At 37.8% G+C, this 13,970-nt stretch overlaps 1 protein-coding gene across 1 annotated transcript in view; it reads left to right on the top strand.

Moving 5' to 3' along the window:
• Nucleotides 1–13,970, top strand: part of LOC107588001 (protein sidekick-2-like) — a 73,772-nt gene that overhangs the window by 45,402 nt on the left and 14,400 nt on the right. The window contains exons 19-26 of the mRNA XM_016275982.1: nucleotides 2,403–2,504; nucleotides 3,953–4,068; nucleotides 4,435–4,438; nucleotides 8,413–8,550; nucleotides 11,747–11,929; nucleotides 12,046–12,171; nucleotides 12,262–12,426; nucleotides 12,517–12,657. Of these exons, the coding sequence (XP_016131468.1) occupies nucleotides 2,403–2,504; nucleotides 3,953–4,068; nucleotides 4,435–4,438; nucleotides 8,413–8,550; nucleotides 11,747–11,929; nucleotides 12,046–12,171; nucleotides 12,262–12,426; nucleotides 12,517–12,657 (975 nt within the window). The remainder of the gene's footprint in view (nucleotides 1–2,402; nucleotides 2,505–3,952; nucleotides 4,069–4,434; nucleotides 4,439–8,412; nucleotides 8,551–11,746; nucleotides 11,930–12,045; nucleotides 12,172–12,261; nucleotides 12,427–12,516; nucleotides 12,658–13,970) is intronic.

The following is a 13,970-nucleotide window of genomic DNA, read 5'->3' on the forward strand; positions in this document are numbered from 1 at the left end:
AAAAAAAAACGCTACTCCTATAAGCGTTTTGAGAGGAAAAAACTGCCTAAATTAGTAGGCTGTACGTTTCATTTTATTATTACATTCATAAAAAATGTAGGCTAAAATAATGGTAAATAAACGCAAAATTACAAACACAATTAGGCTATTTTAGTTCCCTTCTCTCCACAACAGTTGTATTTAGGCTAAATATAAGCATCAAGGCAAAACGAATTAATTTAAAGATGAAACACCTCACTCCCTCACTCATTCTGCACAAATCCAAATGTTTCCATATTCGCAAAGTATCTGGATGCTAACCTATTATTTAATAGGCTTTGACCTGGACAATTTTCAATCTGGTTTTCGACCGCATCACAGCACAGAGACAGCACTCATTAATATAATAAATGATATTCGCTTAAATTCTGAATCTGGCAAAATATCAGTGCTGGTACTACTAGATCTCAGTGCTGCGTTTGATACTGTCGATCATAACATACTACTAGAGAGACTGGAAAACTTGGTTGGGCTTTCTGGCATGGTAATTAAATGGTTCAGGTCATACTTAGAAGGGAGAGGTTATTATGTGAGTATAGGAGAGCATAAGTCTAAGTGGACGTCCATGACATGCAGAGTCCCACAAGGCTCAATTCTTGCACCGCTCTTGTTTAGCCTGTATATGCTCCCACTAAGTCAAATAATGAGAAAGAACCAAATCGCCTATCACAGCTATGCAGATGATACCCAGATTTACTTAGCCTTATCTCCAAATGACTACAGCCCCATTGACTCCCTCTGCCAATGCATTGATGAAATTAACAGTTGGATTTGCGAGAACTTTCTTCAGTTAAACAAAGAAAAAACCGAAGTCATTGCATTTGGAAACAAAGATGAAGTTCTCAAGGTGAACGCATACCTTGACTCTAGGGGTCAAACAACTAAAAATCAAGTCAGGAATCTTGGTATGATTCTGAAGACAGACCTTAGTTTCAGTAGTCATGTAAAAGCTGTAACTAAATCAGCATACTACCATCTCAAAAACATTGCAAGAATTAGATGTTTTGTTTCCAGTCAAGACTTGGAGAAACTTGTTCATGTCTTTATCACCAGCAGGGTGGACTATTGTAATGGTCTCCTCACCGGCCTTCCCAAGAAGACCATTAGACAGCTGCAGCTCATCCAGAACGCTGCTGCCAGAATTCTGACTAGAACCAGAAAATCTGAACATATCACACCAGTCCTCAGGTCTTTACACTGGCTTCCAGTTATATTTAGGATTGATTTTAAAGTACTTTTACTCGTTTATAAATCACTCAATGGCCTAGGACCTAAATACATTGCAGCTATGCTCACTGAATATAAACCTAACAGACCACTGAGATCATTAGGATCGAGTCAGTTATAAATACCAAGGGTTCACACAAAACAAGGGGAGTCCACTTTTAGCTATTATGCAGCCTGCAGCTGGAACCAGCTTCCAGAAGAGATCAGATGTGCTAAAACATTAGCCACATTTAAATCCAGACTCAAAACTCATATGTTTAGCTGTGCGTTTATTGAAAGAGCACTGTGCTATGTCCGAACTGATTGCACTGTATTTTATATATAATCATTTTCTATCTTTAACTGTTTTAAATTCATTTTAAATACATTTTTAAATCATTTTAAAAGTTTTTAAATTCCTTGTTTTATTGTTGTGATTATTTTTATGATTATTTTACTTCCTTTTATGTAAAGCACTTTGAATTACCATTGTGTATGAAATGTGCTATATAAATAAACTTGCCTTGCCTTTTTCTCAGATTTAATTAAAAAAAATTGTGATAAGGGCATTTACTGTAAGTAAATAATATATTATTTTGAAAAGTTATTCTTAATATTAGTTGCAAATACTATTATTTATTACCATAAAAATGAAATTTAATTATATTTAATATTAATTTATGTTATTGTACATACATTTGCACAGGGACTCAAATCTGTGAATAACTTTTCACATTGGTTCTTTTAAATGAACTGTCTAGATGAACATTAGTTTGTTAGTGGAAAAATTACCGTTTTTAAAACAGCTGAGCAAATGTCACGCTACTGAAGAACATTAAGTTAGCAGCTATCGCTAATTCTTTAGTTAGTCACTCCCCAACACTGCTTTCCACTCATCCATTCCCTCCTGCCAAACTCTAGTAACGTCTGTTTCTCACACCTCGTTTATTTGCTCACGCGAGAGCCCAATCTCATTTGTCTCGCTTATCATGTCTGGTCTTGTCTGACTGTGCCCATTTCTCTCCACACTGTCATTGACTTTTCCTCTCAACATCTCACTTCAGTGGAACGGGATCATTACATTTTAGCACCACTTAAGGTTTATCATGCTATATTTAATAGAGTGTGTATGTGTGCACATTTTCTCCATTGTTCAGATCTGAATAAACACAAGCGCTATGAGATCCGACTGAGCGTGTATAACGCAGTAGGGGAAGGGCCCACCAGCTCGCCACAGGAAGTGTTCGTGGGAGAGGCGGGTAAGGGTACAAATACATTTACACATTTTACATTTAGTCATTTAGCAGACGCTTTTATCCAAAGCGACTTACAATTGGGGGATACATAAAGCGATTCTTCTTAAAGAGGCAAACAGACACAAGAAGTGGTTGTAATACCAAGTTCTTAGACATTGTTCAAATAAGTACAAGCTAGAAAGAGAAGGAATAAATAAAGAGAGAGATACTTTTTTATTTATTTATTTATTTATTTTTTATGATGAAGTCAAGTAGCTTCGAAAGAGATGAGTTTTCAGCTGTCACTTGAAAATTGTCAGGGATTCAGCATTCCGGATAGGGGTGGGAAGATCGTTCCACCAGCCAGGCCGGGAATGAGGACAGCAGCCCATCCAGCTCTTCTAGGAAGGTGGATAGAATTTGCCCAGGAGGGCGGTAAATTACCACAACCTGGAGTTTTACGGGAGCTGTTATAGTGATCACATGAGATTCAAATGAGTTGTAATTGCATAGGGGAGAGTGGGTTGAGTATTTCCAATTGTTAGAAATGAGCAGACCAGTGCCCCCACCCCGGCCAACCTGACGGGGGGTATGAGAGAAAGAGAAATTGTTAGAGAGAGCAGCTGGGGTTGCTGAGTCTTCTGGACGAATCCAGGTCTCAGTCAAGCCCAATATGCTAAGTGTGGAGTTTAAAGAAAAAGACGAAATTAAGTCTGCTTTGTTGACAGCTGACTGACATTTCCAGAGACCCATAGAGAAAGAAAGAGGTGCAGTAGAGGATGTAGAGATAGGATGCAGGTTAGCAACATTGCGTTGCCGTCTGCGTGTGACCGTAGAGCGTTGTCGAGAGACAACCGGAATGGTTTGGAAGCACATGATAGAGGTGGGAAAGAGAGGACAGAAAAGGAGAGTGTGTACAGGGAAGAGCAAAAATATACTTAAGTGCCTGGGCGATTTCGTTGCTCGGTGAAGTCATGCAGGTAAAGTCGCAGGTCTTTACATTCGTTGGTCTTCCCACGAGGAGGCCTGAACGCGTCCGCTGATGCTTCCGCATCAGCGCACAGACATCAGATAAATACACAGTCTAAGACACTAAAGTGAAAACAGCTGTGGCCGCCTTCTAATTAGCACAGCCAATAGTCTATAGCAGGGCAATTCCTCCAATCGAAACTACAGTTCGCACTTAAACGCAGGAAGGGAGCAATTAAATGACACGCGCTCCTTCTTAGCCGAGGGCAGTTATTATAATTACCAGAAAGTGCAATCAAAAATACAAACGCAAACAAAAATATAACGTAGAAATAGGCAGAAAACGAAATATTCCTTCTTATATTCCTCCTTGATGCTCTAAGTCAATATTGTTGATTTCACAGTCTAATAAAAACGTGCAGTAGTGCTGTCAGTCAGTATAAAGTCTAATAAATCAGTTCAAACGGTCTAGGATTCATCATCTCTCTCTCTGTTCTCATCAGTGCCCACTGCTCCACCTCAAAATGCCGCTATCCAGTCCTCAACAGCTACTCAGCTTGATGTCACATGGGACCCGCCTCCAGTGGAGGCCCAGAATGGGGATATTCAAGGCTATAAGGTACAATATTTTGATGTGCTTCAGCTAGACCCTAAAATATTGCTGTCCCCCAGAGAAACATAATAAATCCTTGTCTGCCAATATGCCATCCTGAGAATATTTTTTTTCTGATAATATTTCAGCAATCAAGTCTTGTGTGTTTCTGTAGAATCAGAACTAGCAATGCTAGATTCACGAATGAATCATGAAAGTGCTCACATGAGTTTGTAAAAATGTCTGAAATTGTTCACAATTAAAGGTACGTTTCAAAAAAGCTTTTCCTTTCCTTTTTGAAAAGTCTCACGTATGGATGACAACATTGTCCAAACAATCCCTGTTTACCCAGATTTGCAAAAATGACTAAAAGTGCTATATTATGCATGTCAGGCCAGTAGATGGCGATGTCACTTTGTAAAGAAACAATACACAACTGCGCATATACCTATAGACTGATAATGTAATATACATGCAAATTACATCACTGTTTTCGCAAATTCACATTTTTGTAGTTTACGAAGAGATGGTATAGTTTTCAAAAACTTGCACTTTTTGCAAGTTGTCATGTAAATGAATGACCTTTCCTTTGTTGTGTAAATTAATGGCCAAAACATGTAACATGTTTTTTTTTTGTTGAAAACGATCCCTCAGTTTGATTTATTAGAACAGTTCACTCACTCATTGAATCGTTTGCAGCAGTTTTTCACATCCGAAATAGCAATGGGATATTTTATGAGACAGAAAACAAGAAGAGGTGAAGTTAATATTTACTTATAATCTATTGTAGGAGTGACTCTGTATAGCAGGTGAAGATGAAAAAAAAAAACATTATAAAAAACAGGCACTTTTTTTTTTTTGATGAAAGTCTAAAAACAGCCCTGCTGTGAATGCCCCCTGATGGTGGAACAACTCTGGAGACGCTGTCAGTTACCTCAAAAAATACTTCTAAATCATCCGTCACTTTGAATAAACGAACAAATACCATAACAACTATTGTTTATAATGTAATGGTTGTTGTTTATTTGAGCTGGTCAACATCGCACTATTGACTAAACCAATTAAGTGAGTTTGTGATAGCCTGACGAAGCCAATATACTGTTGTTGTGTAATCTTAGGGATAGTGGGGTTTCTTTCAAAATAACTGACCTAGCCAGCACACCCTAGTAACCACCATTCAAATGTCTCTTCAGGCTGCAAAAAGCTAAAGTCCTATGTAACCTTCAAGCTTTAAACCTTTCTTTGGGCTGCCCAAGTATTCACTACAAAAGGCTTAAATAACGTTTCAAACATCAAACCAATCTTCAAACAGTTTTAAACTTTCAGACGAAGCTTTGTCAAACCAATATTCAAAGTATGTCTTGACAAACTTTACCTTTTAAATTATTTTGGCAGTTCAGTTTAAAACCACTAGTGGTGCATAGATTTTCAACTGATAGATAGATAGATAGATAGAACTTCAAACTGGTTGATACCAGTAGTGTGACTACTATAATATCCAACTCCTGACATGAGTTTTATGTAAAGCCAGTAAACCCTTTAACATTCACATGTTACATGGAAGGACTGTTTACCTCACGTATGGATGACAACATTGTCCAAACAATCCCTGTTTACCCTGTTTTACCAGGATCAGGAAACAGTCCTCCATAAAATGCACTGCACACATCTGAATATTTGGGTTGAACTGTTCTGGAACAGTGTTATAAAAACTTAACCACTGATTTCTAGTCGTGTCTTTTCACTTTCACAATGAAACACACAGCATCTTCACAATATGGTGGTGGCAGCAACAACAATACTACAGCGAGAATAAAAGTTACACCTTCTTTCTTTGCGTGAACATTTGGGCGGCGTTATGCAAATCTTCCCATACAGTGACGTAGACGTGGGGGCGTGTTTAAATGAGGCGTTTTAGGAGGGCGTGGACGAGTCTTAACTTTTATAAAGAATATCTCTTTGGGTTTGAGACTTTAGGGATCTTATCTATTCACAAACAGCTTGTAACACTCCAAAGAGAAAGAAAAACTTGAAATCGCATCATATGACCCCTTTAAACACACAAGGTGAAGTTCATAAAAATAACTATTTAGACAACTTTACAGCTCAAAGAACACATATTTTGGAACAGCAGAATAATATTTGCAATTTATAATGTGTTGGGAAGGTTATTTTGGAAATGTAATAGAATAAAGATTACAATTTACCCTATTTAAAATGTAATAAGTAGTATAACTATTTCAGTTACTTTATTAAAGCAATGTAACTGATTGCATTTGATTACTTTTCTAAATTTCTAACTAATATTTTCAACTGTTAATCATTTTGAGACATTTAAAGCAGGCAGGGTTAACCTTACAGTAGCACTCAACACTGATTACTGTCAGACTTTCAAAATACATCTTCACTTGAATTAAGATTATAATAATTTCATTTTAAAGCACAGCCACCACAAAAATCAGACTTTAGCACCTCTTTTTACTTTGAGATCATTCTGAGGTTAAATACAGATTTAAAATTATAACAAGAAACCTTTTAATAGCTATGATACTGTTTTTTAAATCAAATATTTGCATAGATATGACGGAAAACACTGGCATCTAACAATGCAATGCTAAACAATTAATCCTAAAAAAAAGCATAAATCAAAATTGGAAACAAAAGAGTTATCAAATAAGCATGTGTCATATTCTGTGTCCTAAACTCCTGAAACATTGGTGTCTCAAATTTTAGAGCAGTCAATGCAATTTGGAAAAGAAATCAATCGTTTCTGTACACTCTTAAAAATAAAGGTGCTTCACGATGCCATAGAAGAACCTTTTTGTCTAAATGGTTCCATAAAGAACCTTTAACATCTGAAGAACCTTTCTGTTTCACAAAAGGTTCTTTGTGGCGAAAGAAGGTTCTTCAGATTACAAAAAGGTAAGAAAGAGATGGTTCTTTAAAGAACCTTTGACTGAATGGTTCTTTGTGGAACCAAAAATGGTTCTTCTATGGCATTGCTTGAAGAACCTTTTGAAGCACCTTTATTTTTAAGAGTGTATGTGTGTGAAAATATTCAGGTATAGGCCTAATCCCCTTCGTAATTTTGATTTAACTGATTTAATTACACATTTTCATAGCATTTTACAACACTGTTCAAAAGTTTAATGTCTTTTTTTTTTTAAGGAAATCAATACTTATATTTCAAACTCATGCATTAAATTGATCAAAAATGACAGTAATAGTGAAAAGTGTATGATTGTTTTTACAGAAATCATAAGCTGCAACGTTTTCAACATTGATGATAATGAGAAATGTTCCTTGAGCAGCAGATCTGCATATTAGCTTAACAGAACTGTATCTAGATAATATAGCATTTTACAACACTGTTCAAAAGTTTAATGTCTTTTTTTTTTTTAAGGAAATCAATACTTATATTTCGAACTCATGCATTAAATTGATCAAAAATGACAGTAATAGTGAAAAGTGTATGATTGTTTTTACAGAAATCATAAGCTGCAACGTTTTCAACATTGATGATAATGAGAAATGTTCCTTGAGCAGCAGATCTGCATATTATATATAATTTCTGAAGGATCATGTGACTCTGAAGACTGGAGTAATGATGCTGAAAATTCAGCTCTGCATCACAGGAATAAATTATGTTTAACATACACTTAAATGGAAAACTATTGTTTTAAACTGTAATAATATTTAACAATATTTCTGTTTTTACTGTATTTTGATCAAATAAATGCAGCTTTGCTAAGCAGAAGAGACTGGTTTAAAACATTGAAAAATCTTGCTCCCAAACTTTTAAAACACTAGTGTGTATGATAAAGAAAATATTTGTTTTCCTTAAATATTTATGACACACTGCTCTGGACACTTGCAGCATCATACATCATATACAGGCCGGTCTCAATTTCTGTGTGAAACTGCAACTGTTTAGAAAAAATGTGTAGGCCTATTATTGTTTCCTTCCACATATTTTAATATGTCTATGTTAATGTCAAATATGTTTGTGAAGGAAAAAAACTGAGACACTCTAGATAAAATCTTGATACCTTTATTGCCTGAGATAAATGTGATTGTAAGCTTTTCTTCTGTACTAAAACCTGTCAAAGGACACACAACAGATTTTGATTTTTGTAGACTCACATCACTTACTTAAGCAAGATTCATATTATTGATCTTACAATTTGATTTGTACCATGTATTATGTTGTAGTGCCTAATAAAGTTTTATTTACTCACCAAGGTCAATTTTTACTCACATTTGGCAACTGTTCATTTTGAGCCCTGGCTAGCTCTATTGAAATCAGTCAATCAAAATGCACTTTCGTGAAATCGTGTTCAGGGTTTAATGAGATCTTCTTTTACTCCACAGCTCCAAGCGCTCCTAGTTTTATCCACTTTAGTGAACTCACCACCACCTCGGTCAACATGTCCTGGGGTGAGCCCAAGCAGCGCAACGGCATCGTAGAAGGGTATCGTGTGGTCTATGAGCCCTGCACGCCTGTGGATGGTGAGAAACTACACCACACTAAAAGCTTTGGCTGAGCAAATTATTGGGATAACTTTTAGTCAGCAGCTGATTTACACCCTTTTAGGCCCGTCATGCTTTTTTAAACTTACAAATGTCTGAAATTTGCTCTCCAAATGTGTTCAAGATGAGGCTTCTTTTGGCATTTAATGAATGGCATTCCTCTGTGGCGTTCCCTCCCTTTGCCCTGTTATTGAGCAAGGCATGGTTAAAAAATTGCCAAGTGTGGTGCATTGGCCAAATTCCACTGTGATTGGGATCAGAGGAGGAATTACTGTGGTCCCATAATGGCTCCAGAGTGGTCAAGGCTTTGGGGGAAAACAGATGTGCTAGGCTGCTGTTTATCTCAGAATCTGGAGGATACACCACAAAGGCAAAGGCCCAGCTTTCTCTATTAGTTTAACCCCTAGAGCATGACCTCGTGCAATGTTCACACATATGGGAATTTGCCTGTAAAACCCTAAAAGCAATACCTGTGCGTGTAAAGCAACAAAATAATAGATTGTAAATGTAATTTCAGCTTAGGTTTTAGTTTTTGCCTTTGCTTTTGCACAAATTAAAGGATAGGATAAAATGCATAGTTATAGGCCATGGTCAGAAATATACAGTGGGTACGGAAAGTATTCAGACCCCCTTAAATTTTTCACTCTTTGTTATATTGCAGCCATTTGCTAAAATCATTTAAGTTCTTTTTTTTTCCTCATTAATGTACACACAGCACCCCATATTGACAGAAAAACACAGAATTGTTGACATTTTTGCAGATTTATTAAAAAAGAAAAACTGAAATATCACATGGTCCTAAGTATTCAGACCCTTTGCTGTGACACTCATATATTTAACTCAGGTGCTGTCCATTTCTTCTGATCATCCTTGAGATGGTTCTACACCTTCATTTGAGTCCAGCTGTGTTTGAATATACTGATTGGACTTGATTAGGAAAGCTACACACCTGTCTATATAAGACCTTACAGCTCACAGTGCATGTCAGAGCAAATGAGAATCATGAGGTCAAAGGAACTGCCTGAAGAGCTCAGAGACAGAATTGTGGCAAGGCACAGATCTGGCCAAGGTTACAAAAAAATTTCTGCTGCACTTAAGGTTCCGAAGAGCACAGTGGCCTCCATTCCTTAAATGGAAGACGTTTGGGATGACCAGAACCCTTCCTAGAGCTGGCCGTCTGGCCAAACTGAGCTATCGGGGGAGAAGAGCCTTGGTGAGAGAGGTAAAGAAGAACCCAAAGATCAGTGTGGCTGAGCTCCAGAGATGCAGTCGGGAGATGGGAGAAAGTTGTAGAAAGTCAACCATCATTGCAGCCCTCCACCAGTCGGGGCTTTATGGCAGAGTGGCCCGACGGAAGACTCTCCGTGCAAGACACATGAAAGCCCGCATGGAGTTGTGAGATGGTGAGAAATAAGATTCTCTGGTATGATGAGATCCAGATAGAACTTTTTGGCCTTAATTCTAAGCGGTATGTGTGGGGAAAACCAGGCACTGCTCATCACCTGTCCAATACAGTCTCAACAGTGAAGCATGGTGGTGGCAGCATCATGCTGTGGGGGTGTTTTTCAGCTGCAGGGACAGGACGACTGGTTGCAATTGAGGGAAAGATGAATGCGGCCAAGTACAGGGATATCCTGGATGAAAACCTTCTCCAGAGTGCTCAGGACCTCAGACTGGGCCGAAGGTTTATCTTCCAACAAGACAATGACCCTAAGCACACAGCTAAAATAACGAAGGAGTGGCTTTACAACAACTCTGTGACTGTTCTTGAATGGCCCAGCCAGAGCCGTGACTTAAACCCAATTGAGCATCTCTGGAGAGACCTAAAAATGGCTGTCCACCAACGTTTACCATCCAACCTGACAGAACTGGAGAGGATCTGCAAGGAGGAATGGCAGAGGATCCCCAAATCCAGGTGTGAAAAACTTGTTGCATCTTTCCCAAAAAGACTCATGGCTGTATTAGATCAAAAGGGTGCTTCTACTAAATACTGAGCAAAGGGTCTGAATACTTAGGACCATGTGATATTTCAGTTTTTCTTTTTTAATAAATCTGCAAAAATGTCAACAATTCTGTGTTTTTCTGTCAATATGGGGTGCTGTGTGTACATTAATGAGGAAAAAAAAAGAACTTAAATGATTTTAGCAAATGGCTGCAATATAACAAAGAGTGAAAAATTTAAGGGGGTCTGAATACTTTCCGTACCCACTGTATATATATATATATATAATGTGAAAGAGAACACATACAACAATGATTTAAACTGTATGCTATACTGTTGACATATGATCTTATCGTGTTGTATGTATCTCAAATCTGATAATGGGCCAAAAACCAAATTGCTAAAATTACGTCTGGCACATTCAGCACACTAAAAACGGAAGGTCAAGTCACGTGCATTGCATTGTGGGATACAATACCCTACCTAGTATGCTTTGTTACATACTGGACATTTTAGATCAATGTAGATCAGTTAGATATTCTATGCATACAGGGAATTGGCATACTAGTGCATACATTGGCATAGATAGACCAATTACAAGTCAGTATGCAAACAGTTGTAAGAAAGAAGACCAATAGTAATTCAAAATGCAAATATTTACATTGTTATGACTATCAGACATGTTGAATACAGAACTTTCTATCAGTGTAAGCCGATGGAAGAGCCTTAATTAAAAGCTTAATTTCAGATAATACAAAAATATAACCAGAATTTGAATGCCGTTTTATTAAAATACACTTTCTTTTAAAGTTTTGGGGTCAGTACACATTTTTTTCATCTTTTTGAAAGAAGCCTTTTATGTGCAACAGGGTTTTGAATACCACATTTGCAGTTCATTTGAATACATAAAATAATAATAATAATAATAATAATAATAATAAAAATAATAAAACTGTAATGTTGTGAAATATTATTACAATTTGAAATAATTGATTTCTATTGTAATATATTTTAAAATGTAATTTATTCCTGATCAATTGAATGCATCCTTGATGAAGAAAAGTATAAACTGCTTTTGAAAAAACTTACTGACCTCAAACTTTTGAACAGGAGTGTGTGTTAATATAACTCAATAATATCAATACAGTGCAGTGTAATAATGAGTGTTTGTATGTGTCATTATTAGTGTTTTACTCTAGCATGGTATCTAGAGTTTGAGTGTTTCCTCTACAGACTCCTCTCCTCACAATTCAGGTGTCAGTAAGGTTGTCACTGTGGATGTGAAGGGCAGCACCCCCTTGTGGATGAAAATCAAGGATCTGGCCGATGGCGTGACCTACAACTTCCGCATCCGTGCTAAAACCCTTACCTATGGCCCAGAGATCGAAGCCAACATCACCACTGGCCCTGGAGAAGGTCTTGTTGCCTCACATTTAGCACCATATTTACCATTTTGTAATATCAATAAATCCAAAGCTGAAGTATGTAATTTCTGCACCACTAGCATCTTATTTCCATTATTTGTGACACAGGTGCTCCAGGGCCTCCGGGGGAGCCGTTTATCTCTCGTTATGGCTCGGCCCTGACTCTCCACTGGTCCAGCGGTGACCCTGGCCGTGCTCCCATCACACGCTATGTTATCGAAGCAAGACCATCTGGTAAGTGAAAAAGAAAACCGCAGAAGTTGTTCAGAAATGCAACATTTAAGGTCGTTACAAAAGGAATAATGGCATTCTAACCATCAACAGATGAAGGACTGTGGGATATTCTAATCAAAGACATCCCTAAAGAGGTGACATCGTACACTCTTAACCTGGATACCCTCAGAGAAGGGGTCACCTATGATTTCCGTGTAATTGCGGTGAATGACTATGGCTACGGTTCTCCAAGTGCTCCTTCTCCTTCAATATCAGGTCAGTAAACTTGCACGGCAGAAAAATCCTAAATGGTCTTGGTGTTATGTTGTGCAAACCCATTTTTCTGCTTCTTTTCCCTTTTACCAGCCCAAAAGGTCTCCCCCTTTTATGAGGAATGGTGGTTTCTGGTGGTTATTGCTCTCGTGGGCCTCATTTTCATCCTTCTGCTCATCTTCATCCTCATCATACGGGGGCAGAGCAGAAAATACACCGAGAAAACAGACTCAGGTGGGTTGATAAGCCAAAAACACTAAAAACAGATCCATAATATCTCTCAATTACCCCGATTGCCCTGTCATTCTTTGCTGACTCATGTGACTAAATTGAAATGGACTTAAATTTAGCTCCATTTTCCCATCACTGATGGGTATTGCCATGGTGCTCTGGGAAAAAGTGATTTTTCACTTGAGAGAGGCTCAAAGAATCAATAGTAGCGTCTGTTTGCGTCAATTGGTTGTGGTCATTACTATCAACATGATTGCTGACTCATTTTGCTGTCTCACAGGGAGGCAGTCTGCTGCCTTACGCAAAATTACATCACTTATCATTTCATGTCTTGACTCAGTTTAAGAAAGGTGACAATCAAGTCTTTTCTCACTATTCTTTAGTAGTTTCACACAAAAATGGACCACAAGCCCTTAAGGCCACAACACACCAAACCAACATAAAAGAACTAGCGGTGATAAAAGCCGACTGTGTTGTCGCATCACATTGTGTGCATCTGGGCCAGAAAGTTGAGTTTGATCACAGAATAAAGACTACGGCCAACCAACGCATACATGCAGCACTTTGTCAATAACTCTCCATACCAGCAGGTGGCAGTAGTGTGTATTAATCATTCAGAGAGGTAAACCAAAAACTAGGACTGCATACATGCAAACTTCAATTTCTAGATGGCCATGTCATTATGAAAATGTAGCCCTCTGTTTGAGAACTTTTGACTTTGTCATTTGCTTGCTTTCATTACTTTTATTTTTCTTCTCGCGTACTGGTTTGCTAAATGGCAGTCTGCTGCCTTACGCAAAATTACATCACTTATCATTTCATGTCTTGTCTCAGCTTAAGAAAGGTGACAATCAAGTCTTTTCTCACTATTCTTTAGTAGTTTCACACAAAAATGGACCACAAGCCCTTAAGGCCACAACACACCAAACCAACATAAAAGAACTAGCGGTGATGAAAGCCGACTGTGTTGTCGCATCACATTGTGTGCATCTGGGCCAGAAAGTTGAGTTTGATCACAGAATAAAGACTACGGCCAACCAACGCATACATGCAGCACTTTGTCAATAACTCTCCATACCAGCAGGTGGCAGTAGTGTGTATTAATCATTCAGAGAGGTAAACCAAAAACTAGGACTGCATAGATGCAAACTTCAATTTCTAGATGGCCATGTCATTATGAAAATGTAGCCCTCTGTTTGAGAACTTTTGACTTTGTCATTTGCTTGCTTTCATTACTTTTATTTTTCTTCTGGCGTACTGGTTTGCTAAAATGAACAGCCAGTCAGATTGATCTACAAACCCGATTCCAAAAAAGT

The sequence above is a fragment of the Sinocyclocheilus grahami genome, unplaced genomic scaffold (genome assembly GCF_001515645.1).
Source record: "Sinocyclocheilus grahami isolate Dianchi unplaced genomic scaffold, SAMN03320097.WGS_v1.1 scaffold97.1, whole genome shotgun sequence".
NCBI lineage: Eukaryota > Metazoa > Chordata > Actinopteri > Cypriniformes > Cyprinidae > Sinocyclocheilus > Sinocyclocheilus grahami.